The sequence below is a fragment of the Pygocentrus nattereri genome, chromosome 7, assembly GCF_015220715.1.
Source record: "Pygocentrus nattereri isolate fPygNat1 chromosome 7, fPygNat1.pri, whole genome shotgun sequence".
In the NCBI taxonomy this organism is placed as follows: Eukaryota; Metazoa; Chordata; class Actinopteri; order Characiformes; family Serrasalmidae; genus Pygocentrus; species Pygocentrus nattereri.
Genome location: NC_051217.1, coordinates 47,381,299 through 47,408,932, shown reverse-complemented (window position 1 = coordinate 47,408,932; position 27,634 = coordinate 47,381,299). Strand labels below are relative to the sequence as shown.

The 27,634-nt window shown below is 44.4% G+C and overlaps 3 protein-coding genes across 6 annotated transcripts in view; 2 read left to right on the top strand and 1 right to left on the bottom strand.

The window, feature by feature from the left end:
- homer2 (homer scaffold protein 2) overlaps window positions 1-252 on the top strand; it is a 38,282-nt gene extending 38,030 nt beyond the window's left edge. For both annotated transcript variants that reach the window (XM_037539713.1, XM_037539712.1), the window contains exon 9: window positions 1-252. This exon is cut by the window's left edge and continues 1,388 nt beyond it. The gene's annotated coding sequence lies outside the window, so the exon portion shown is untranslated.
- Window positions 253-4,624: 4,372 nt separating this feature from the next.
- LOC108415028 (WASP homolog associated with actin, golgi membranes and microtubules) overlaps window positions 4,625-27,634 on the bottom strand; it is a 24,367-nt gene continuing 1,357 nt past the window's right edge. The window contains exons 1-12 of one of the 2 annotated variants that reach the window (XM_037539915.1): window positions 25,008-25,096; window positions 24,138-24,644; window positions 23,033-23,245; window positions 21,547-21,720; window positions 18,566-18,716; window positions 18,260-18,429; window positions 16,568-16,724; window positions 13,967-14,151; window positions 12,608-12,694; window positions 12,425-12,520; window positions 10,597-10,993; window positions 4,625-6,845 (exon numbers count right to left, since the gene is read on the bottom strand). In XM_037539915.1, coding sequence (XP_037395812.1) covers window positions 6,541-6,845; window positions 10,597-10,993; window positions 12,425-12,520; window positions 12,608-12,694; window positions 13,967-14,151; window positions 16,568-16,724; window positions 18,260-18,429; window positions 18,566-18,716; window positions 21,547-21,720; window positions 23,033-23,245; window positions 24,138-24,497 — 2,295 coding nt within the window. In that variant the 5' untranslated portion in view covers window positions 24,498-24,644; window positions 25,008-25,096 and the 3' untranslated portion in view covers window positions 4,625-6,540. Of the gene's footprint in view, window positions 6,846-10,596; window positions 10,994-12,424; window positions 12,521-12,607; window positions 12,695-13,966; window positions 14,152-16,567; window positions 16,725-18,259; window positions 18,430-18,565; window positions 18,717-21,546; window positions 21,721-23,032; window positions 23,246-24,137; window positions 24,645-25,007; window positions 25,097-27,634 lie in introns of those variants that run through there. The other variant, XM_037539916.1, reaches the window with a different exon arrangement.
- The window catches only part of LOC108415026 (fibronectin type III and SPRY domain-containing protein 2), a 26,242-nt gene continuing 23,132 nt past the window's right edge, over window positions 24,525-27,634 (top strand). The window contains exon 1 of one of the 2 annotated variants that reach the window (XM_037539919.1): window positions 24,525-24,651. The gene's annotated coding sequence lies outside the window, so the exon portion shown is untranslated. Of the gene's footprint in view, window positions 24,652-24,891; window positions 24,917-27,634 lie in introns of those variants that run through there. The other variant, XM_037539920.1, reaches the window with a different exon arrangement.

Here is a 27,634-nt window from a genome sequence, read left to right as displayed (position 1 = left end):
AGTGCTGACTAGAGTCTGCAGGACGGTGGATCTCCAGGAGAAAAGTTGGTATCCACAGCTGGAGAACCGCCCAGAGCACCGCCCCAAAGCCTGAAACTGTCTGACTGCGTCGGGTCGGGTAGCAGACCTCTCACACACACACACACACACACACACACACACACACACACACATACACACACACACTCTCACGCTCACACACATACACACACACTCTCACACATACACACACACTCTCTCACACACACTCACACTCACACACACACACACTCTCAAACACATACACACTCTCTCTGTCACACACTCACACTATTACACTCTCTGTCACACTCACACCATCACACACACACTTACACTCTCTCACTCTCACACACAATCTCACTCTCACTCACCCACTCACACTATTACTAACACTCTCACTCACACACTCACAATCTCTCTCACACACACTCTCACACTATTACACTCTCGCTCACTCACACACTCACACTCTCACTCTCTCATATACACTCTCACAGACTCACACTATTACTCACAGGCTCTCTCACACTCACACACACACTCGCACTACGTTAGAATGTGATTGTGTGTGTGTGTGTGAGTGTGCGCAGTGCTCTAAAGTAGTCGTGGGACGCTCTCTCAATATTTTTCTTATCGTTTCTAATCATTATCGTTTATGAGAGAAGATGAAACAACCAGCAATAACGAGCCGCTAATTCACTGAAATCGTGTTTGTTATTCTCGTCTTTGGGTGACCGATTAGTCCTCTCGTCTGGACGGCTGAGGGTCATTCAGGTTTCTTAGATTTTCTCCTTTGGGCACTTTGTCTCGGTCCAGCTCGTCACGTCATTCTTCACGTCGTTTTGGAAATGTTGGTGTATCTCCAGTTTTTCTCTCAGACGTATGGAAGCGCGTTCCCGGCAGGAAGAGGAAGGAAAAATCACTTTCCTTTCAGTTTAAACGTTGGTGGTGTTTTCTTTCTGCCGGCAGACCGGGATGAAAAGACTTCATTTCCTACCTGCCGGGAAGTGAATTCCATACGTTTTACATACAAACAGATGAATTAATATTTAAAACATCTCGGTGGTGTTTTTAATAACGATATCTTTACAGTTTGTTTTGGGCTGAAGTGAAAGATTTATTCGTTTGCTGTCGTGCGGTTGAGCCAGGAGTTTTGGTTTGTTGTAATGGAGCTGAAATGATTTAGAATATTTCCATAAAACATTAACACATCAGATAATTAGCTGATGATGATGATGATGATGATGGGAGTGTCCCTTGACAGTTGAGCTGTGTGTGGCTCTGTGTGTAGTTTAGTGACACTGACAGGTAACGGTGGGGGTGATGTACAGTGACAGGGTTAGCCTCACACACACACTCTCACACACACACACACACTCTCTCTCTCTCTCACACACACACACACACACACACACACACACACTCGTGTAATAATGGGGTGTGACTGATGGCTGGAATCTCAGGGTGTGTTTGGGTTCGTTATGCACACACACGAACTGCAGTGTCACCAAGTGCCTGAGGGTGGCGCTCTCTACTGGAGTCCCTCACTAACCTCCACGTCCGCATGAAGCTGCTCCCCCTGGTGGGCAGGAGGCACACCAACTCTCTCACAGTCAGATTAAAGTGCAATACATGTCCTGGCCTGCAGGGGGCAGATGGGCTTCGATTTACAGTTTCTACGTGTGTTTTGTGTGGATAACGTGGATCTTCTCGGCCATAACAATTTACGAAATGACCCAAATCTATGCTAGATAATATATTTATGATTGCTGTGATCAAAGAATTGTGCATGTTTGATAAACATTTGTCGATTTTATGCTGAACAGAAGAGTTTGTCTTAACGTTGTGGCTGTTTTTCCCTTCACGTTTTTGTATGGCTGATCTTTGGGTGGGTGTGTCGGTCATTGCTGCTAGCTGGTGAGGGAGGAGCCTGCCTGAGGGAAGCAGGTGCAGTGTAGAGGCTCCGCCTCTCTGAATGATCTACCCTGCACCTGCCTGCCATGCAGAGCTCCGGGGTTTAGAACTTCCTCTTCCCGAAGTGACAGGTTTCCACGTCTGTTTTTCTGATCTATGCTGTATGATTATTGATTATTGATTGTCATAAATATAGTTTAAGTATGAAACCTTTCATGTGTCTGTTGCTTTTCTTTTCAGCCAGGAGGAGCTTTTAAAGGGTTTTTTTCCCGGGATTTTAAAGCTGTGCTAACTTATGCTGCATCCATCTGCTAACTAGTGCCCCCTAGTGTGAGATGTGTTGGACTGTTTTAGAAGTTGCACCCGATTTGTTTCTTTGTTTCCACTCAAATACGTCTACGTTCCTCCCACAAGATCACCTGTCGAAGTGCAAGAACACGTGTCCAGTCAGAGCCGCTGGCAGTGTTTACCTTTACGGTTCCTTTAATGGTCAGTTACAGTGTCAACTTTACAAAACATGCCATTTACTCGCTTATGAAACCCAACCTACAGCAGTTTAGCCCCGCCCATTCAGCCTACAGCAGTTTAGCCCCGCCCATAACCACCCTGAAGATATCAGTCCCAAATTAATATTGTTCCACGTTTCAAGCTGTACAATACAGGACAGCCTATCAGAAGACTGCTCATTTGCATGTAGTTTTAAAGTCACAGTAACAGAAAGTGTGTTTAACTGAGATGACGAGGCTCTAAACGAAGGCATAAAGATGAGTTCTGACCGTTTTAGTGAATAAACCTGAGATGGTCAGTACGGCTCAGACTGAGGAACGTCAGACTGGAGGTCTGAGCTCCTGACCGCAGAAGCTCCGAAGCTCCTTCACCATGAAGCATGATTTTGCACAGTTTTTCAGACTGCAGTGAAATTTCTCACAAAGCCGCCGCCCACAGCAGCGAGAGTGTGGTTTTACTCCCACAGCATGATCAGAGACCCATCACACACACTCACACACACACTAACACACAGCCTGATCCGCTGGAACCAGAGCGCCAGGTACTGACCCTGAAATCATTACTCAACATCTGATATCAGGCTAATGCACAAGTTCTGAAGTAGTAATCATGATAAAATGCTACTAATGGTTATTATTATTATTATTTTATTAGATGTTATTGAGGTTGTACTGTGGAGTTTTGAGCTATAGTGACTTCATCCTTATACAAAGTGTGTGTGGGGGGGGGGTGTATTTAAACCCCCCCTGTGTTGATGGCTGCTGCTGCTGTGGATGGTAAGAGGACACGTTGCCTTGGCAACTTCATCCCACACACATACAGTATTGATTGAGCAGTTGGGGTGTGTGGGTGTGTGTGTGTGTGTGTGTGTGAGAGAAAGTCCCAAACTTGTCAGCCCTGCTCTAATAATAATAATAATAATAATTAATAATAATAGTAATTATAACTTGACAGCACTTTTTAATCAGGGTTACAGTTTAACAGATAAGACAAAATGAATAAAAGAGAAATATTAACACTATAAACACTGAAGACTGAGGAACTGAATAAATATGAAATTAAATGTTTTTGACATTAAAAATCTGAACTGCTATCAGGCTTTCGCACACTCTTCACTGTGTGTGTGTGTGTGTGTGTGTGTGTGCGTGTGTGTGAGTGAGAGAGAGTAACGTGGTTAGGTGGATTGTGGAAATCTCACTGTGGGCTATCAGCCTGTTTCCATAGTAACACACTTGTCAGAATCCTGCGAAGCACAAAGACTTGCTGCAGAACACACACACGCTACAGTGTGCTGATACAGGGGTGTGTGTTTATTAGATGTGGTGTGTTTAGTGCGTTAAATTTGAACCGAAATTCTGAATTAAAACTTTGATCTGATCCGTCTGAAGTTTATTAATCACAGTCTAGCTATGATTATCCTCTGTAACTGGCTATCGATAATATTCTTTAAAGTTTTCCTGATGTGTGCGAGTGAGGGTGTGTGTGTGTGAGCGAGTGAGTGAGGGTGTGTGTGTGTGTGTGTGAACGTGTGAGTGTGTGTAAGCATGTGTGAGTGAGGGTGTGTGTGTCAGGGTGTGTGTGTGTGTGTGTGAGTGAGGGTCTGTGTGTGTGTGTGTGTGAGTGAGGGTGTGTGAGTGTGTGTGTGAGTGAGGGTGTGTGTGTGTGAGTGAGGGTGCGCGTGTGTGTGTGTGTGAGTGAGGGTGTGTATGTGTGTGAGTGTGTGTGAGTGAGGGTGTGTGTGAGTGAGGGTGTGTGTGTGAGGGTGTGTGTGAGTGAGGGTGTGTGTGTGAGAGTGAGGGTGTGTGTGAGTGAGGGTGTGAGTGAGGGTGCGTGGGTGCGTGTGTGTGTGTGTGTGTGAGTGAGGGTGTGTGTGTGTGTGTGTGAGTGAGGGTGTGAGTGAGGGTGTGTGTGTGAGTGTGTGTGAGTGAGGGTGAGGGTGAGGGTGAGGGTGTGTGTGAGTGAGGGTGTGAGTGAGGGTGCGTGGGTGCGTGTGTGTGAGTGAGGGTGTGTGTGTGTGTGTGGGTGTGTGTGAGTGAGGGTGTGTGTGTGTGAGTGAGGGTGTGTGTGTGAGTGTGTGTGAGTGAGGGTGTGTGTGTGTGTGTGTGTGTGTGAGTGTGTGAGTGTGATTGTGTGTGACTTCATTAAGCGCTACTGAGGAAAGCATTACGAGTGACCAGCCGTCTACAGTATGATATTAATATTAATCCCAAAGCAGAAAAGAATATCAGTGTTTTTAGATTGAGATTCACCCAAAAGCCCACGGGGTTTATTCCACACGGGTCTGTGATGTCACTGCTCACTGAAGACCCCCGTCAATTAATCCATTATGAATGTTTAGCTTTAATCAGGGAGCAGGAAGGGGGCGTGGATTTGAAAGGGGGCGTGTTTTATCCACTCATTTCTAAAGCCTGCAGTGTTTGAGCGGGAGGCGCTTCAGTGACGCAAACCGCAACAGGACGTTTGGCAGTTCCTCCATATCAAACAGCGCGGCTGTAAATCCCGATTAATTGACTGCGTTCCCGATTAATCAGAAGGAAAACGAGATCAAACGTTTAAAACATGAATCCCGTCCTGCTGCGCCGTTTACTAGCCTGGCGTTGCTCTATCTGACGTTAAAGGTGCAGTAAACGGTTTCAGTCCAGGAAACTTCTTCCAACTTAGTGAGCATCTCCTCGCGGTCTGCGAGCTCTCCGTTCGGCGTTCGCTGGAACGCGTCGGCCCACAGCCCCGGATCTTTAATCAGCAGCAGGGGGCGCTCCGACTCAGGCCAGGGGGGAGGACTCCATGCATCATGAAAAAGGAGAGAAGCAGCCCAAGAGGAGAAGATATGAAGAACAGACAGAGAGAAGTTCAGAGAGGGAGTTTTGGCAGCAGAGAGAGAGAGAGCCTGAAATGGCTTCCTGTTCACATTTTTCAGTTCCACCTTAAATCGTGGAGCAGTTTCATTTTGTTGCCTGAATGTAACTGCTGTGTCATTTAAGGTGGAACAGGAAAATGCAAACAAGATGCTGGAGAATCAGAAACTGACTTTAGATCCACGGAGAACTGAAAGGCTTGAAAAGGGATGAGGAGGCTGCTCTGATTCTGGCCAGCATTGCCTTATTTTGCTGAAGCAACAGGTCAGTGTTGTTTTGTCCTGTTTGCAGGACCGACCCCTCTAACTAACGTCAGCTACACTGAACACTGGACAGCTGGACACTAGATCTCTCTACTCGTTACTATACATGGCCATAATATTGACTATTAACACATCACTGCTGTCAGAACATCTCATCTCTCCAAAAAGCTTTACAGACTAAGGAAAAATTTTAATGGAAGAAAATATTGTTATAAAAATTGAAAAACAAGAAAAATAGATATAGAAGGTAAAGATACAACGTTTGTCCCGACAGCAACAATTAGATATCGTTTACAGCGTTTAGTCACGCGGTTCAATCATCAGACGTTTTTGTACTGCATATTATATTTTCTGTCTATTTCTTTCTATTTACGTATCTGTACACAGCGTACGCCACTTCTGCTGCTGCTGTAATAGACGACTTTCTCTCTGGGATTAATAAAGCTAATGATCGATCTGTCTGTCTGTCTGTCTGCTCTAATGTTATGTCACGGAATCTGTCCATACAGCAAAGAACTTTATGGCCATAAAGACAAAAAAAAAAAAAAAAAGTTTTCTAGCCCAGATTCGTTCATCTTGGCAGCAATTTCAGGAAGGCGGAGCTTCTGAAGGCGCGCTGAACGGACAGGTGTGTTTGCTTTTCTAAGTTCAAATATGAACCGTGTTTCTCCGGAATCGTATACTGCACCTTTAACCGGAAGGCTGGTGGGTGGATCAGTAAATCTGAGTACATTACACACTTTTTTCTAGTATAAACCAGCCAATCAAATCCCTTCCAAATCACTTTCCCCCTCCTCCTCCAGACGAACTATTCCTCCTCACACACAGCTCAAGACTGCAGGTAGCTGAGTGTGAGTGAACGTGTCTGTAATGTCATCACAGTGCTGTATATTCTATAATATGTAAATCACGGTTTAAGGCATCTTCGCACATTCAGATCTCCAGTATAGCTTAACACTCAGCATTAAAACTGCGCTCGCTCAACTGTCCCAGTCTCCCGACTGAGCGTCCCGCTGTTCATCATCATCATCTTCATCATCCGTCTCCTTGGAGACCCTCTTCATCCTCATCATCGCTGCTTTGATGCTCTGTTCCAGTTCAGAGTCTCTGCAGGGGGTGGGGCCTACAGGGAGCGGGGCTTTCTTTAAGGTCACGCCCTGACGGATGGCTGACAGCAGGTTGTCTCTAAAGTTGGCCTCTGTGGAAACGGTGGGGGCGTTGGGGGTCACCTTACGCAGGCGCACCTGCCCCCTCTGCAAAGAGGCCAGGACAGCATCCATCGAACCTGTAATCAGTGATCAATAATCAATCAATAAGCAAATTAGAGCACAATCTTTATCTTTTAATTAGTTTCTCAAACTTGTACATTAATCTGTTATTATTCCCTTTCACAGCATCGTAATTTCAATCTTTCATACTCTTATTATTTCTGTATAGATCCTCACGCTGCAAAGCGGCTGTGAAACGCTGAACATGGAACACTGAGTGTAGAATAATCAGTCATGAATCATCAGCGGGAGCTTTTACCTGAATATGATATAAACTCAGTTTAATGAGACTTTTATCAGTATATATCACAATACCTACTGAGTACCGAGTAGAACCATAAACCAAGTCTGTTCTACAGTTTCTCATTAGACTGAATGAATAACCGACTCTAAATGTAGGTATTGTGATATAAACCGAGTCCGTTCTACAGTTTCTCATTAGGCTGAATGAATAACCGGCTCTAAATGTAGGTATTGTGATATAAACCGAGTCCGTTCTACAGTTTCTCATTAGACTGAATGAATAACCGACTCTAAATGTAGGTATTGTGATATAAACCGAGTCCGTTCTACAGTTTCTCATTAGACTGAATGAATAACCGACTCTAAATGTAGGTATTGTGATATAAACCGAGTCTGTTCTACAGTTTCTCATTAGACTGAATGAATAACCGACTCTAAATGTAGGTATTGTTATATAAACCGAGTCCGTTCTACAGTTTCTCATTAGGCTGAATGAATAACCGACTCTAAATGTAGGTATTGTGATATAAACCGAGTCCGTTCTACAGTTTCTCATTAGACTGAATGAATAACCGGCTCTAAATGTAGGTATTGTGATATAAACCGAGTCCGTTCTACAGTTTCTCATTAGACTGAATGAATAACCGGCTCTAAATGTAGGTATTGTGATATAAACCGAGTCCGTTCTACAGTTTCTCATTAGACTGAATGAATAACCGGCTCTAAATGTAGGTATTGTGATATAAACCGAGTCCGTTCTACAGTTTCTCATTAGGCTGAATGAATAACCGACTCTAAATGTAGGTATTGTGATATAAACCGAGTCCGTTCTACAGTTTCTCATTAGGCTGAATGAATAACCGACTCTAAATGTAGGTATTGTGATATAAACCGAGTCCGTTCTACAGTTTCTCGTTAGGCTGAATGAATAACCGGCTCTAAATGTAGGTATTGTGATATAAACCGAGTCCGTTCTACAGTTTCTCGTTAGGCTGAATGAATAACCGACTCTAAATGTAGGTATTGTGATATAAACCGAGTCCGTTCTACAGTTTCTCATTAGACTGAATGAATAACCGACTCTAAATGTAGGTATTGTGATATAAACCGAGTCCGTTCTACAGTTTCTCGTTAGACTGAATGAATAACCGACTCTAAATGTAGGTATTGTGATATAAACCGAGTCCGTTCTACAGTTTCTCATTAGACTGAATGAATAACCGGCTCTAAATGTAGGTATTGTGATATAAACCGAGTCCGTTCTACAGTTTCTCATTAGACTGAATGAATAACCGGCTCTAAATGTAGGTATTGTGATATAAACCGAGTCCGTTCTACAGTTTCTCATTAGACTGAATGAATAACCGGCTCTAAATGTAGGTATTGTGATATAAACCGAGTCCGTTCTACAGTTTCTCATTAGACTGAATGAATAACCGACTCTAAATGTAGGTATTGTGATATAAACCGAGTCCGTTCTACAGTTTCTCATTAGACTGAATGAATAACCGACTCTAAATGTAGGTATTGTGATATAAACCGAGTCCGTTCTACAGTTTCTCATTAGACTGAATGAATAACCGACTCTAAATGTAGGTATTGTGATATAAACCGAGTCCGTTCTACAGTTTCTCATTAGGCTGAATGAATAACCGACTCTAAATGTAGGTATTGTGATATAAACCGAGTCCGTTCTACAGTTTCTCATTAGGCTGAATGAATAACCGACTCTAAATGTAGGTATTGTGATATAAACCGAGTCCGTTCTACAGTTTCTCATTAGGCTGAATGAATAACCGACTCTAAATGTAGGTATTGTGATATAAACCGAGTCCGTTCTACAGTTTCTCATTAGGCTGAATGAATAACCGACTCTAAATGTAGGTATTGTGATATAAACCGAGTCCGTTCTACAGTTTCTCATTAGACTGAATGAATAACCGACTCTAAATGTAGGTATTGTGATATAAACCGAGTCCGTTCTACAGTTTCTCATTAGGCTGAATGAATAACCGGCTCTAAATGTAGGTATTGTGATATAAACCGAGTCCGTTCTACAGTTTCTCATTAGGCTGAATGAATAACCGACTCTAAATGTAGGTATTGTGATATAAACCGAGTCCGTTCTACAGTTTCTCATTAGGCTGAATGAATAACCGGCTCTAAATGTAGGTATTGTGATATAAACCGAGTCCGTTCTACAGTTTCTCATTAGACTGAATGAATAACCGGCTCTATATGTAGGTATTGTGATATAAACCGAGTCCGTTCTACAGTTTCTCATTAGACTGAATGAATAACCGACTCTAAATGTAGGTATTGTGATATAAACCGAGTCCGTTCTACAGTTTCTCATTAGGCTGAATGAATAACCGACTCTAAATGTAGGTATTGTGATATAAACCGAGTCCGTTCTACAGTTTCTCATTAGGCTGAATGAATAACCGACTCTAAATGTAGGTATTGTGATATAAACCGAGTCCGTTCTACAGTTTCTCATTAGGCTGAATGAATAACCGACTCTAAATGTAGGTATTGTGATATAAACCGAGTCCGTTCTACAGTTTCTCATTAGGCTGAATGAATAACCGACTCTAAATGTAGGTATTGTGATATAAACCGAGTCCGTTCTACAGTTTCTCATTAGACTGAATGAATAACCGGCTCTAAATGTAGGTATTGTGATATAAACCGAGTCCGTTCTACAGTTTCTCATTAGGCTGAATGAATAACCGGCTCTAAATGTAGGTATTGTGATATAAACCGAGTCCGTTCTACAGTTTCTCATTAGACTGAATGAATAACCGGCTCTAAATGTAGGTATTGTGATATAAACCGAGTCCGTTCTACAGTTTCTCATTAGGCTGAATGAATAACCGACTCTAAATGTAGGTATTGTGATATAAACCGAGTCCGTTCTACAGTTTCTCATTAGGCTGAATGAATAACCGGCTCTAAATGTAGGTATTGTGATATAAACCGAGTCCGTTCTACAGTTTCTCATTAGACTGAATGAATAACCGACTCTAAATGTAGGTATTGTGATATAAACCGAGTCCGTTCTACAGTTTCTCATTAGACTGAATGAATAACCGACTCTAAATGTAGGTATTGTGATATAAACCGAGTCCGTTCTACAGTTTCTCATTAGACTGAATGAATAACCGACTCTAAATGTAGGTATTGTGATATAAACCGAGTCCGTTCTACAGTTTCTCATTAGACTGAATGAATAACCGACTCTAAATGTAGGTATTGTGATATAAACCGAGTCCGTTCTACAGTTTCTCATTAGACTGAATGAATAACCGACTCTAAATGTAGGTATTGTGATATAAACCGAGTCCGTTCTACAGTTTCTCATTAGACTGAATGAATAACCGACTCTAAATGTAGGTATTGTGATATAAACCGAGTCCGTTCTACAGTTTCTCATTAGACTGAATGAATAATTGTGATACTCGAGTTTAATGGTATTTTTTACCACCATTCTGTCTGGTGGGTTGAGGGGGTGTTGAGCCTCACCTGTGCTTTCCTGCAGTGTGTTTTTGATTTTGGGAGATGGTGCAACCTCTCTGTCACTGAGCGGCAGGGGTGGAGCGTGCAGGGGAAGGGGAGGAGGAGGTGGAGGTGGAGGGGGAGGAGGAGGAGGAGGTGGGGGTGGGGGCAGAAGAGGGGGGGTAAGTGTCTGTTCTGGCACAGCTGGTCCTGGCCCTGGGGGTAACAGAATTTGTACAGGGATTTCTCTCCACTTCTGACCTCGCCCCCTTCCTCTAGGCCTGGAGGCGGGGCTCTGAGAAACATCATGAGTAGGAGGGGCCAGAGAGATGATTGACATTGGCTGTGATGAATCATCTGTTGCGGAGTCAGGATGCTTTGGTTTGGAGCGAGGGGTCTTCATCACGAACTGCCCGAGCTTTTTCTACACACACACACACACACACACACACACACACACACACACACACACACACACACAGGTATATAATCTCACATTTTCCTCTATTTTGTTCCATCTGGTTTTATGTGCCAAAAAGGGTCAAAATTAATTTCTACATGATTATTCTGCACAAATAGTTATTACTTTTATCCCTACTGTGCCTTTAAGACTGATATATGTATATGAGCTGAATGGGTGGAGCTAACCCGCTGTAGCTGAATGGGTGGAGCTAAACCGCTGTAGCTGAATGGGTGGAGCAAAACCGCTGTAGCTGAATGGTGGGCCTTTATTTCATTAGCATAAACACGCTGACTTCCCAGATATTCACTCAGGGGCTGAAGCCTCTTCCACAGTGTTTGTGGAAAAGTTTGTGCACCCCTGGCCAAATTACAAATGGTGTTAAAGTGGGAAAAAAGCACCACCTCTGCAGCAAACTACTGCAAAAATAAAGATCTGCAAATATTCACGCAATTAAATAAAAACAATCAATAAACAAACCATTTAAAATAAACGGTGTAATAAATTCTCCGGCTCTTCAAACCTTCCAGCCCTCAACCATGAGCTCCACAGAGCAGCTTTTGAGGATGTGAACACAAGCTAACTGATGGCTGCAGAGCAAGGAAAGCATATAAAGATACCGAAGAGCTTCCAGCTTGGATTCATACAGTCTGAAACGGCAGGAAAGCAGAACTGTGGATGCTGAGGAAAGACCTGGAACTCGCAGACAGAACAGCCCACTATGACAAAAAAACCCCACCTGATGGAAAAGAACCTGCAGGAAGGTTTAGCTGATACAGGAGTGGCGGAGAACCGTTCTACCAAGTAGCACAAATACCCGCATGGGAGAGTCAGCAGAAGGAGACCTGACCCACGACCTCATAACAAACTCTGAAGAATGCAAAACAATATCGAGATCAGCAAGATGCATTTTGGAGATTAATGAAATGAAAATGAAACTCCACAATCAACAAAGGAATGACTGGAGAAGAGCAGCATTTGATGAAAGGAACACCGTGCTAACTGTTAAGCAGGGGGCGGGTCTGTTATACTTTGAGATTGCGTGGCAACCAATCAGAATGGATTCCACTAAATATCAACAAAGTCTGGAAGCAGATGTGACGGTTGGTCAAGAAGCTGAAGCTGAAAAGATGTTCCAACAACAGGACAACGACCCAAAACACGCATCAGCAATTTGACCCTCAGAGTCTCCTGAAAACCTGAGATTTTAAACATGCAGTGCATAAAAGAAGAAAATCGCAGAAACAGAAACGATTTATTTACAAACAGCTGCTTTTAAACACAGGAATCTGAGGCCGAAGCCGGTTTCTGAAAGTCTGAGAGCGACTCTGATAAAAATACCCGGTCACTGGCGCTGTCGGGGAGGTGAGCGCAGAGTGGACTGTGAGTAATTACCTCTCTGAAGGAGCGGAGTCTGCTGAGTGTTTTCTCCCTCTCAAGCTCCACCCACTCCTTCTGTTGCTCCTCCTCCTCCCTCCTCTTCTCCCGCTTCTACACACACACACACACACACACACGGTTAGAGAGCTGCTGGTTGCCGTGGGCGCCAAACAGGTGGAGGTTGCTGTGGTGACTCACCAGGTGTACTGCGTGGTGGTGTTGATGCTGAGTGGTTTTCTGCTGCAGCTCCCCCTGCTGGAGCTCCCACGCCTTCACACAGCTCTCCTACATGATCAGAGCCACAATCACAGTCACGATCAGAATCACATTCAACTTACTCGTTCTGTTTTACAGAGAACAAGCACATCCCTACGTTCTCAGGGCAGGTGTGAACACAAATTACAAGATTATAGAATTCTCACTTATGTTCACTCTGTGAGTGTGTGTGTGTGTGTGTAGTGTGTGTATAGTGTGTTGTGTGTGTAATGTGTGTGTAGCATGTATTGTGTGTGTAGTGTGTATAGTGTGTGTGTAGTGTGTATAGTGTGTATAGTGTGTGTGCAGTGTGTATAGTGTGTGTGTGTGTGTGTGTGTGTGTGTGTAGTGTGTGTAGTGTGTAGAAAAGAGCCTGGAAACCTTTCACCCCCTCCCACAGCTGGAGCTAGAGAAGATTATCTCCTCTACAAATTGCACAACCTGCACACTCGATGCAATTCCATCAAAATTACTCAAAGAAGTCCTGCCAGTTATTATAAACCCTATCTCAACTATAGTAAACTCGTCCCTTAGTCTGGGCCATGTACCCAAAGCTTTAAACTAGCAGTTATCAAACCTCTGATCAAGAAACCAAATCTTGATGTCGCCGTTTTGTCCAATTACAGGCCTGTTTCTAACTTACCGTTTATATCTAAGATCTTAGAAAAAGCTGTGGCCCAACAACTTAGTTCATATCTACACAAGAACCATATATATGAAAAATTTCAGTCTGGATTCAGGCCACACCACAGCACTGAGACGCTCTAGTTAAGATAACTAATGATCTTCTTGCCTCTGATCAAGGCTACATATCTCTCTTAGTGCTACTTGACCTCAGCGTGGCTTTCGATACAATAGACCACAATATTCTCCTAGAAAGGTTAGAAAACATGGTTGGAGTCACAGGGACGGCCCTATCATGGTTCAGATCTTACCTATCAGAACGTTATCAGTTCGTCAGTGTAAACAATTTATCTTCCAATTATTCAAAAGTGAGATTTGGAGTTCCTCAGGGCTCTATATTAGGACCTTTATTATTTACCCTATACATGTTACCGTTAGGCACAGTTACAAGTAACCATGGCGTAAACTGTGTGTGTGTGTGTAGTGTGTGTGTAGTGTAGTGTGTGTGTTGTGTGTGTGTGTAGTGTGTGTGTAGTGTGTGTGTGTGTGTGTTGTGTGTGTGTAGTGTAGTGTGTGTGTAGTGTGTGTGTAGTGTAGTGTGTGTGTAGTGTGTGTGTGTAGTGTAGTGTGTGTGTTGTGTGTGTGTGTAGTGTGTGTGTGTGTGTGTAGTGTGTGTACCTTTCTGTTCCTTATTTTTGCTCTGTGTGTTGACGTTGCAGCTCTTTTTCTCTCCAGCTGCTGGAGCTGCTGGTGCAGGTGAGAGTGGGTGGGGTTATTGCCTGAGTGGGCGGTGCTGGTCTGAATGCACTGCAGCTCTGCGGGATCCTCGCATGCATCATAATAAACCACCTCCTCACTGAGTTCTACCACACACACACACACGCACACACACACACACACACACACATATAGATATGAACACATTTGTGTATTTGTACCAGAGAACAATTTACAGTAAAACAATGAAGTGGTCAGAGCGCCCCCTGCTGTTTGTGTTCAAGTGTAACGCTGGAGTTAATGTAGAACTGCTGATCCACCCTTTAACCCTGAAGATCAGCGCACACAGCTGGTCACCATAGCAACACAGACTACATTGATAACACAACAAGAACACAAGAACACTGATAATTTAGAGACGAACGGACTTCATTGTGTGTTTAATCTCTCCAGCTGGTTTCCTAACAGCTTAATCTGAAATGTTGTGGCTCCCAAAGTGGTTTGGTTTTTGTTGACAGGACAAAATGGCTCTTCTTAACATTTGGGTTGTGACCCCTGGACTATATCCTGTGTAGACCGAGTGACACCTCACAAAATAATAAAAACCTTCTCTAATCAGAAGCCCTGGATGGACAGAGACTCGCCTCCTGTTCAAAGCAGGAGATGCTGCCTTCAGGTTTGGAGATCAGGAGGCTTAGAGGGATCTAGAACCAGGATCTAGGATCTAGAACCAAGGCTAAACACTGTTAAACACAGAGGACTGAAGAGCACTTCAACACCCCAGCGTATGAGGCGAGGCATACAATCACTGCCTTTAAACCACCCAGCACTGCGCCCCCTACTGACTGTGCCCCACTCCCTGACGAGCTCATCCATACCTGCTGAGCAGCCACTCACACTCTCAGCAAGGTGAACGCATGAAAGGCTGCTGGCCCCGATGGAGAACCTAGCCACTGCCTAGAGCCTGAGCTATTCATTGCTGTTCATTGACCCGTTCAGGACTCAACATAGTGACCCCCTCCAAGGGGATCTTCAGCCAGCTTGGTATCAGATGGTAACATCTCTCTGCACCTGGAGTCTGGATGTCCTGGCTGACTCTTTATCATTTCACTCTATATGTAAATAAATCAGTAAGTGTGTAATACTGTATCTGCAAACTGCACATCACTGCCTCTGCACCTGCACACTGCAAGTTTCATCTAATCTAATCTAATCTAATCTAATCTACATAAAATCCAATAAATCCAATAAAATGTCATTCACAAAAAACCTAAATGGAGAGCAACAGAGTCCAACCAACAGAGGGCGCAGTTCTACACTTTAAATTAGTGATTTGAACCAGAGGGGTGTGTGTGTGTGTGAGTGAGAGTGTGTGTAGTACAGTATCAGTGTGTGCGTGTGTATGTGTAGTACAGTATGAGTGAGTGTGTGTGTGTGTGTGTGAGAGTGTGTGTAGTACCTTATCAGTGTGTGCGTGTGTGTAGTACAGTATGAGTGTGTGTGTGAGAGTGTGTGTAGTACAGTATCAGTGTGTGCGTGTGTATGTGTAGTACAGTATGAGTGTGTGTGTGTGAGAGTGTGTGTAGTACAGTATCAGTGTGTGCATGTGTGTGTGTAGTGCAGTATGAGTGTGTGTGTGAGAGAGTGTGTGTAGTGCAGTATGAGTGTGTGTGTGAGAGAGTGTGTGTAGTACAGTATCAGTGTGTGCGTGTGTATGTGTAGTACAGTATGAGTGTGTGTGTGTGTGTGTGTGTGAGAGTGTGTGTAGTACAGTATCAGTGTGTGCGTGTGTATGTGTAGTACAGTATGAGTGTGTGTGTGTGTGTGTGAGAGTGTGTGTAGTACAGTATCAGTGTGTGCATGTGTGTGTAGTGCAGTATGAGTGTGTGTGTGTGTGTGTGTAGTACAGTATCAGTGTGTGTGTGTGAGAGTGTGTATGTAGTACAGTATCAGTGTGTGTGTGTGTGTGTGTGTAGTACAGTATCAGTGTGTGTGTGTGTGTAGTACAGTATCAGTGTGTGTGTGTGAGTGTGTGTGAGTGTAGTACAGTATCAGTATGTGTGTGTGTGAGTGTGTGTAGTACAGTATCAGTGTGTGTGTGTGTGTGTGTGTAGTACAGTATCAGTGTGTGTGTGTGTGTGTGAGTGTAGTACAGTATCAGTGTGTGTGTGTGAGTGTGAGTGTAGTACAGTATCAGTGTGTGTGTGTGAGTGTGTGTGAGTGTAGTACAGTATCAGTGTGTGTGTGTGAGTGTGTGTGAGTGTAGTACAGTATCAGTGTGTGTGTGTGTGTGTGTGAGTGTGTGTAGTACAGTATCAGTGTGTGTGTGTGTGTGTGTGTGAGTGTGTGTAGTACAGTATCAGTGTGTGTGTGTGTGTGTAGTACGGTATCAGTGTGTGTGTGTGTGTGTGTGTAGTACAGTATCAGTGTGTGTGTGTGTGAGTGTGTAGTACAGTATCAGTGTGTGTGTGTGTGTGTGTGTGTGTGTAGTACAGTATCAGTGTGTGTGAGTGTGTGTAGTACAGTATCAGGGTGTGTGTGTGTGTGTGTGTGAGTGTGTACCTTTGATCTGTCTCCGGATGGTGTGTATCTGTGCGAGCAGCAGCTGCTCTTCATTCTTCAGGATTTCTAACTTGCAGTCGTAAAGTTCCAGCTGAGCCTCATAATACTGCACCTCCAACACCTGCACCTCACGCACAGCCCCACACACACCCTCCAGCTGCACGCGCACACACACACACGCACAGACACACACCCACGCACACACAGACACGCACGCACACACACGCACGCACACACACAGACACGCACACACGCACAGACACACACCCACGCACACACAGACACGCACGCACACGCACGCACACGCACACACACGCACGCACACGCACGCGCACACACACAAATATTCACACACGCACACACACACGCACACGCACACACACACGCACACACACACGCACACACACACAAATATTCACACACACACACACACACACACACACACACACACACACTAATAGGGCTAAAATGTATAGCGCTGCAGTCGGAAGAAAACCTCATATCTCCATTTTTGTCGTTTTTTAATATAATATGAAAAAGCCTGTTGGTCTTTACACTGTGTGTCAATTTCATGAAGAATGGCCCGAAATGACTAGGAAAGCCGTCTGGTTCCATTGACTTTGAGATACAAGGTTTTCTTCTGACAGCAGCGATTTGTATATAATGCAGACGTTGCAATCTGAGGGAACTCTGGTCATTTGAAGACTTTCAGTTTACAAATTAAGCTGTAATTTCAGTTACTGGCTATTTCATCAATAATGCCACTTATAGTTGTTTAAAGTGAGGAACTTTAACCCAATAACGTGGATCTCGTGAACTGCCTGTAGCTGAGCCAGACCAAACACTCATATAGGGCTGGAGTGAATATTTGCCCTGCGTCGGAGTGACGAGGTGGCGCCGGACACCGTCGCAACGTTTAACCTCCATTTGCAACTTCCAGGTGCAGACCCCCCGGACCCCTTCACGTGTCTGGCAGATCCACTTCCAGCATCGCATGTAACGCAGTCGATCACACGCGTGGCGCTTTGTAGGGGATTTTTTTTGTTTATTGCTTCATCCTAAAGGGAGTTACAGCAGAATATTCAGGGCCTCTTTCGAGTGAATCTGCAGAACACTGCACTGTTCAGGGGTTTAGGAGAAATGTGGGCCTCTGTTCTGCTGTCGAGCCACAACCTGCTGTACTGCTGAAATTTATTGAGTGGAGAATCAAATTAAAATCGTGCACTGCTTTTATTTATTTGGTGCGAGGTGGGAAAAACGGACTGAGCCCAGTTTTTAAGCGTTCCGTGTCAAACTGTGTCCGTGTGGAAACACCACTGGAACGACTCCTCTCCACACTCAGAGCCATGTATTGGAAACGAGGCCACAGACAACTCAAGGTTTTGCTCCACAACGCAGCTTTCTATTTAACAGCATGAAACGCCGCGAAGACGAATCCTCTCCAGCGCTGACAGCTAAAAACTCAGCCCTCTGCTCTAATCCCCCCCCCCCCCCCCATTCAGCCTCTTCAACATAAAAGTAAAACAGTCCCCAAAGAAACGTATTATTTCAGATTTCCCTCTGTTTTCACACGGAACTGCTCTGAATCTCTGCGTTTACACCTCACACGGCATTAAGTGGGGTTTCTGTCTTTAAGAGGGCTTTAAAAGCCTGTATATCTCAGAAATAAGAGGTCAACCCCGCCCCCCACACCTTGTCTCTGATGTCCTGTTTGCTACGGGTCACACACAGCTCTCTGGCTCTCATATGCTGCAGAGACTCTTTAGCCGACAGCAGTTTGAGTTTCTCCAGTCTGGGAGTCACAACGGCCCACGCAGCCGATCCAAACCGCTTGCGGTCATTCTCCATCTGCTTCAGCATCGCTACACACACACACACACACACACACCAGGGTCACGCTCATAAACAATACTCATACAATTACATTCTATACACTATATATTGATATATCATACAATTTGTGCTCTAGTTTTAATGGTTTCTATATAGAATTGTAACCTGCTAGACTGGACGCTGTATCGTTGAAGTAGCAGACTGTGATGTCCTGGACGGAGCTCTCGGCCTCCTGACCGCGTTTATTCCACTCTTCAGCCTCCTGCTCCAGCTCAGCCACACGCTTCGGCCCCAGCTCCTCTGTCTGCACACACTTCTACACACACACACACACACACACACACGTATATATATATATATATATATATATATATATATATATATATATATATGCATAGAGACGTATGACACACGCATATTGATTTTATGTATTATTTTCTAAACGCTTCTCTTTCTGGAGAACGTCCCGTATTATCTACAATTATCATGCAATGCCTCATTTAAATAGTCAATATTTTATTAAATTAAATCAGGTGCTGCTGATAGACACACTATACTTCCAAAAGTATCACTCCCCCATCCAGATCACTGAATCCAGGTGTTCCAGTCACTTCCATGGCCACAGGTGTATAAAGCCGAGCCCCTCGGCCTGCAGACTGCTTCTACAGACATTAGTGAAAGAATGGGTCGCTCTCAGGAGCTCAGTGAATTCCAGCGTGGTGCCGTGATCGGACGCCACCTGTGCAGCAAGTCCAGTCGGGAAATTTCCTCACTACTAAATATTCCACAGTCCACTGTCAGTGGGATTATAACAAAGTGGAAGCGATTGGGAACGACAGCAGCTCAGCCACGAAGTGGTCGGCCACGTAAAATGACAGAGCGGTCAGCGGAGCTGAGGGGCATAGTGCGCAGAGGTCACCGACTTTCTGCAGAGTCCATCACTACAGACCTCCAAACTTCATGTGACCTTCAGATCAGCTCAAGAACAGCGTAGAGAGCTTCATGGAATGGGTTTCCATGGCCGAGCAGCTGCATCCAAGCCTTACATCACCAAGCGCAATGCAAAGCGTGGAATGCAGTGGAGTAAAGCGCCGCCACTGGACTCTAGAGCAGTGGAGACGTGCTCTCTGGAGTGACCAATCACGCTTCTCCGTCTGGAAATCCGATGGACGAGTCTGGGTTTGGCGGTTGCCAGGAGACGGTACTTGTCTGACTGCATTGTGCCGAGTGTAAAGTTTGGTGGAGGGGGGATCATGGTGTGGGGTTGTTTTTCAGGAGTTGGGCTCGGCCACTTAGTTCCAGTGAAAGGAACTCTTAACACTAATCTTCCGCGAGCTACGAAAATTTTCGTAAGGGAAACCAGCGACCATGTAGCCCACTCCCCTGCTGTGAAGCGATTAACGCCCATTGTCTTGGTAATGATATGGAGTGCGGTGGAAGTGGAAACCCCCCATGCCCACAGAAAGCTCCTACAGCTCCCAAAGCACCTAACATGACACAACTTGAAGGTGAACTTCAAGTTACAACCCGAGTGTATATGTTACCGATCCGACAGCGCGATGGAGAATCTGTAGAATCGTGTTTCAAAAGTTCTAATTCAAGGGCGCGTAGTAGCGATGGACGGAGCAGTGGCGATTTCTCTGAGACTGCCAGGGAAGCTCAGCTTGCCCTAAAATGTCAAACATGTTCAGTTGTGTTAACATTTCATTCACTACAAATGCGTTAAAAGCTGAGTGTCTTTTCACTTCAACAGGACCGCTCATTCAAACGGGACGTTTTTTTCATTGCTTCGAAACTCGCCGGTCATTGGATAAATGCCACAATTTTGTCCCGCCCCCGAACGCAGAGCGTCTCTGTGGTGAATGGAGCTGTGGGCGGGTCTGGACGGGGAGCATCTGCAAAATGATTGAAGGATCAGACGAAAGGCTGAATCCTGTTTTGATTGACAGCTATTTTTACCCATTTACGTCAAAAGACAAACTGCAACCCATTTCTTGGCGTTTACTTGGTGAAATTACTTGTGCATTTCCGTTGTTCATTGTGTAAATAAAACACACTCCTAGTATTTCCTTGTTTCAGTTCAACATAATTTCAACGTTTCCTTGTACGAGTTTAATTTCGTTTCGTTAGTTTGTTCAGTCAGTCGTTCATACTGTTGGCAAGGTCGAAGTGAACTAGCCAGCAAACAAGGTTCACACACAGAGCTGCTGTCTCAGTCCTCCTCTGTGAATTAACATAATAAAGGGTGATGTATGGTCCTGCTAATTGCTGGCAAGAAGGAGGGGTGATGTCCTGAGGATCTTGAAATCTCAGGAGGACTAGTGTTAAAGCTTCAGCACCAAGAGATTTTGGACAATTTCACGCTCCCAACTTTGTGGGAACAGTTTGGGGACGGCCCCTTCCTGCTCCAACATGACTGCCCACCAGTGCACAAAGCAGGTCCATAAAGACGTGGATGAGCCAGTTTGGTGTGGAAGAACTTGACTGGCCTGCACAGAGTCCTGACCTCAACCCCATAGAACACCTTTGGGATGAATTAGAGTGGAGACTGTGAGCCAGACCTTCTCGTCCAACATCAGTGTCTGACCTCACAAATGTGCTTCTGGAAGAACGGTCAGAAATTCCCATAAACACTCCTAACCCTTGTGGAAAGCCTTCCCAGAAGAGCTGAAGCTGTTATAGCTGCAAAGGGTGAGCTGACATCATATTAAACCCTATGGATTAAGAATGGGACGTCACACCAGTTCATATGCACTATCTGGATCATTGCTGCGTCGGTGCTGCACTGTCTTGTCTGTTTACTGTGTCTGTTTATCGTATTTATTGTGTCTAGTTAGTTTTGTGTTTGCACACGATGTCTGCACGTTCGCACTGTTCCTTGTTACTCCGTGATGATCCTGGAGGAACGGAATTTCACTCCACTGTGTACCTGTACAGAGATGGACTGACAATAAAAGCCTCTCGACTTCAGCAAATACTTTTGGGAATATAGTGTATTTCCAGGTATTGGTAATAAGTATAAATACTGGACTATTTTCCAGGAGAGATGCAGAAATGAACACATTAAATCACCTGTTTATCAGCTCATCTGTATTTGTTCTAATCTTTGATCTCAGTGAAATGATCTGATCGGTGTGTCTGATCACCTGGATCTCCAACCTGTACAGCGTGCTGATCTCTCTCATCTGTCTGAACGGCTGCAGCAGGTGCTGATAGAACTGCGTCGCCACGGCAACTAAATCATCATATGCGTCATCCTCTTCCTCATAGACCTTCATCAGCTGCTGGAGTCCAGAGGCAGAGCTGTGACCCTGCACAATCTAACACACACACACACACACACACACACACACACACACACACCTGAGTCCAGCCTAAACCAGCTTTAGTCCAACACAGAAGCTGTCTCTGACTGGTCGGAAGGCTGTCTCTGACTGGCCGGAAGGCTGCCCCTGACTGGTCGGAAGGCTGCCCCTGACTGGCCGGAAGGCTGCCTCTGACTGGCCGGAGGGCTGGTCTCTGACTGGCCGGAGGGCTGTCTCTGACTGGCCGGAAGGCTGTCTCTGACTGGCCGGAGGGCTGTCTCTGACTGGTCGGAAGGCTGCCTCTGACTGGTCGGAAGGCTGTCTCTGACTGATCGGAAGGCTGTCTCTGACTGGTCGGAAGGCTGTCTCTGACTGGTCGGAAGGATGCCCCTGACTGGTCGGAAGGCTGTCTCTGATTGGCCGGAAGGCTGTCTCTGACTGGCCGGAAAGCTGGTCTCTGACTGGTCGGAAGGCTGTCTCTGACTGGTCGGAAGGATGCCCCTGACTGGCCGGAAGGCTGTCTCTGACTGGCCGGAAGGCTGTCTCTGACTGATCGGAAGGCTGTCTCTGACTGGTCGGAAGGCTGTCTCTGACTGGTCGGAAGGATGCCCCTGACTGGCCGGAAGGCTGTCTCTGACTGGCCGGAAGGCTGTCTCTGACTGGCCGGAAGGCTGGTCTCTGATTGGCCAGAAGGCTGTCTCTGACTGATCGGAAGGCTGTCTCTGACTGGTCGGAAGGCTGTCTCTGACTGGTCGGAAGGATGCCCCTGACTGGCCGGAAGGCTGTCTCTGACTGGCCGGAAGGCTGTCTCTGACTGGCCGGAAGGCTGTCTCTGACTGGCCGGAAGGCTGTCTCTGACTGGCCGGAAGGCTGGTCTCTGACTGGCCGGAAGGCTGTCTCTGACTGATCGGAAGGCTGGTCTCTGACTGGCCGGAAGGCTGTCTCTGACTGGCCGGAAGGCTGGTCTCTGACTGGCCGGAAGGCTGGTCTCTGACTGGCCGGAAGGCTGTCTCTGACTGATCGGAAGGCTGGTCTCTGACTGGCCGGAAGGCTGTCTCTGACTGATCGGAAGGCTGGTCTCTGACTGGCCGGAAGGCTGTCTCTGACTGATCGGAAGGCTGGTCTCTGACTGGCCGGAAGGCTGTCTCTGACTGATCGGAAGGCTGGTCTCTGACTGGCCGGAAGGCTGTCTCTGACTGGCCGGAAGGCTGGTCTCTGACTGGCCGGAAGGCTGGTCTCTGATTGGTCCTGACTGTGTTTCTTACTTTTACCCCAAACCCGCTCGTCACCCTCTTTACCCCTCAACCCCCTTTCACCCCCAGCTCACCCTCCTCACTCTGTCCTTGGCTCTCTGCACCTGCTCCTCCATGGCCTTCTTCTTAAACTCTTGCAGATCTTCATAGAACTGCTCCTCCTCCTCCTCCTCCTCCTCCTCCTCCTGTAGGCTGAACAGAGTGTCCAGGACAATCCTGCTGCCACAGAGCTCCACCGCCACACTGAAATACTTCTCCAGCTGCCTGCAGACCCCGTCCACGTCCAGCTGGCGACGGTCAGAGACAGAGCTACAGGTCAATATGGAGCTCACTGCACTGTCCAGACCATAATAATCCCAAAAGCTGAACAACAGCAAACCTATCTACAATAACATATATAATAATATATATAACAAATACCTACTATAATAAGAAGCTTCTCAGCTGAAACTGCGTCTCGTTTGGATGAGACTAAGATTGAAAGGTCATGAAGCCCTGCAGCATCTATGATCACCTGTGGTGACAATTTAATAAACGCTAATAGTTCAGTAAAACTGTATTATAGCTTGTTATATATCATATATTCTATATGACGCACAGACTTTTATATCTGGCTGGTTAACTGAACTGAATTATTCAGTGTTATACTTTACTGCGTTTATAACGACAGTAATAACGCTCGTTTTTCTCGGCGACGCTCGTGCCGGTATGTTCAGTCCGTATCACTGCACGTCTGGCCGGTTAATAAAGTTTGACAGGTTAATTCTGTTCTGCTGATGTTACACTGGAATTATCAATATTTCACAGTGTACTGTGATATGATGTGTGGTCCACTATGGTCCAGTATGGTCCACTGCTGCTGGTTCTCCAGCCTTGTAAAAAGCGGGCTCCACAGGTTCCTCTCCTAATAATAATAATAATAATAATAATAATTCTACTGAAAGAACTAGCCGCTGTCTTGTGAACAGCAGGTTCTACAGGTTCCTCACCCTATTATCATTATTATTAGTAGTAGCATTCATATTATTATTATTATTATTATTGTTATTATCATCAATGTTGTTGTTGTTGTTTGATATATGCTAAATTAAGAGTGTTACTGGACAGATGAGTGGAGATCACTGTGATGTGGAAATGAGTGGAGATCACTGTGATGTTCATCTCAGTGGAAAGTTCTACCTGCTGCTGGTTCTCCGGCCTGCTGGTGCTGGAGAACAGCAGGTCCCACAGCAGGTTCCTGGCCGGGCTGAAGGCGCTGAGGTCGGGCAGGCAGTGCTGGAGCTCCTGCGCGGTGCTGGTTAGGGTGCTGTGGGCCTGTGTGATGTCAGCGGCGGACAGGAGGGCAGCCCAGCCCCGCTGACCGGCCACGGCGGCTCCTCTGGGGCTCCGGCTCCGGCAGGTCACCGCGAACTGCCCCTCCACCTCGCTCCACTGTACCAGGAAGTCCAGCCGGAGAGCCTCCGGGCCGGAGAACAGGTCGCTCCTGACCGCCACCCAGCCCTCCAGGCTGTCCACCCGCTCCGAGTCCGCGCCGCTCATCGCAGCGCGAGACCGTCCTCGACGAGCCGCGCGAGCTCCGGGTTCGCGTTCAAAAGCCCCGAAAGCGCGAGCCGCTCTGACCTGTCACTGCACGGCGCCCGCCGCCATGCGCGAGTGACGTCACGGGAGAGGAATCCAGCGGAAGAGCTTTAAAGTAAAGAAGAAAATAATAATAATAATAATTAGTAGCAGTAATAGTATTACTATTGTTGTTGTTATTGTTCCTTACATTATTATTATTAATAATAATAATAATAATAATAATAATAATAAGGAAGCCAGACTAGAGTAAGTTTTATTTTCGAATTCCCCGTTCCATCTTAAACAGTGGCTGCGCCATTTAAGGTGGAACGGAGAGTTCGTAAACAGAAGCCTCGCTGCTTCGCCACGCAAGTCACGCGCCGGGGTTTTCCTGCAGGGTGAGCCTCACTGATGACCTCAGACAGTCTCGGACAGTCTCGGACAGTCCAGCCTCCCAGTAATGCTGCTCATTAAATGATCTAAACCCACCTGTTACAAACAATGATCGATAAGTTTCTATCGATTAATACAGCTCATAACAGACCAGCGCGCTCCTTAAACCTTTTATCGACACAGCATTCTGTATTCAGAAGCGTCACATGGGCCGGATTAGCGTCAGTAGCTCGTCACTGAATCTAATAACAGCATTAATAATGTTTAAAATATCGATCAATAAATAACGGCGCTGCTTACAGGACTCTTATTATGATAATCGACCCTCGTTTACAATGAAAACAAACAAAAAGAGTAAAAATCTATTTTTGATGTTAAAAATAAAGCAGAGAAAATAAAATGTGACCAAATTATCATTAAAACAGAACATGAAAGTCAAAGTTCTGAAATGCTAAGACAAAAAATAAAACTACTGAACATATTAATAATAAAAAGTAGTAATAAAAATAAACAAATAAAACCGCAGAGTAAGAAGAAAAGGAAGAAAACGATAATAAAACAACAATAATAATGAAAAAATAAAAATAAGTAAAATAAATTAATTTGTTTTATTGTTTTTATTTTTATTTCAAATGACAAAAAAATCAACTAAAAGCAGCTGGCTAAAAGACATTATACATAATAAATATATGAAATAAACAAAGATTATAAAACAATAAGACTATTGTTAGCATCAAGCTAGCGGGTTTAGCTCAGCGCTACTTGGGATTTTAGCCTCAGCTCTTGTTTAATGTGGGGTTTTACGCTCCTGTCAGGCGTGTAAGCAGCAGTGCTTTACTTTAAAGCTCTCGGGTTTTACGTATCGCTTAATTTAGGCGCTTGAATTTAAACTCTTTTTGTCATTGTAGCATTAGCCTGTTAGCTTTCTGCTAGCCTACCCAGCCTGACAGTAAAGGCAGAATCCGGTTATGAGGAAAATATGAAGTGTAAAAAGTTAGGAGCAATGATGTAACTGGCAGTTTATCATCTGGCTGCATTTCCTGTTCTCAGATTTCAACAATACCAATAAAAATAAGGTGTATATAAATATAAACGGAGTTACCCTAAACCCCCCTTTAGCTAGCAAGGGATAACATTTAAAAAAAAATGATAGACTGTCTGTGATGATTTGTTGAATATAGAGCTGGTGTGCTGTGTTTCTATAAAACTGTTAAAATGTTGAGTATTTATTTAATAACAGCACAAAACGTCCAGAGTGCTACTAGTTATATGGCTTCTAGCTTTAGCCGCTAGCTTAGCTTAGCTGTCACCCTCAAAATGGGAAATATAAACCAAAACTACATCTAGAGCAGATAATTCATTTACTAAGTCATCTATATTATGTGAACATTGTTAACACCTTAACCACATATTTTTGAGGCCAAATATGACACAATTTTTGCAATCACTTTACTCTGGTCACTAACCAGCAAAATGTTTGCCAAGATAATGTTTTTAATTAATTTATTAGCAAACTGAATGTTTAAAAATCAGCAAAATTGCCAGTAATTCACATCAGTAATATTGTCAGCAATTCTTGCCAGTAATATTGTCAGTAATATTGTCAGTAATTATTGTCAGTAATTCTTATCAGTAATTCGTGTCAGTAATGTTGTCAGTGATATTGTCAGTAATTTTTGTCAGTAATGTTGTCAGTAATTCTTGTCAGTGATATTGTCAGTAATTCTTGCCAGTAATGTTGTCAGTGATATTGTCAGTAATTCTTGTCAGTAATGTTGTCAGTAATTCTTGTCAGTAATTCTTGTCAGTGATATTGTCAGTCATTCTTGTCAGTAATGTTGTCAGTGATATTGTCAGTAATTCTTGTCAGAAATGTTGTCAGTAATTCTTGTCAGTAATGTAGTCAGTGATTCTTGTCAGTAATGTTGTCAGTGATATTGTCAGTAATTCTTGTCAGTAATGTAGTCAGTGATTCTTGTCAGTAATGTTGTCAGTGATATTGTCAGTAATTCTTGTCAGTAATGTTGTCAGTAATTCTTGTCATTAATGTCGTCAGTAATGTTGTCAGTGATATTGTCGGTAATTCTTGTCATTAATGTTGTCAGTAATGTTGTCAGTGATATTGTTGGTAATTCTTGTCAGTAATGTTGTCAGTAATTCTTGTCATTAATGTTGTCAGTTATATTGTCAGTAATTCTTGTCAGTAATGTTGTCAGTAATTCTTGTCATTAATGTTGTCAGTAATGTTGTCAGTGATATTGTCAGTAATTCTTGTCAGTAATGTTGTCAGTAATGTTGTCAGTAATTCTTGTCAGTAATGTTGTCAGTAATTCTTGTCATTAATGTCGTCAGTAATATTGTCGGTAATTCTTGTCATTAATGTTGTCAGTAATGTTGTCAGTGATATTGTTGGTAATTCTTGTCAGTAATGTTGTCAGTAATTCTTGTCATTAATGTTGTCAGTTATATTGTCAGTAATTCTTGTCAGTAATGTTGTCAGTAATTCTTGTCATTAATGTTGTCAGTAATGTTGTCAGTAATTCTTGTCATTAATGTTGTCAGTTATATTGTCAGTAATTCTTGTCAGTAATGTTGTCAGTAATTCTTGTCAGTAATGTTGTCAGTGATATTGTCAGTAATTCTTGTCAGTAATGTTGTCAGTAATGTTGTCAGTAATTCTTGTCAGTAATGTTGTCAGTAATTCTTGTCATTAATGTCGTCAG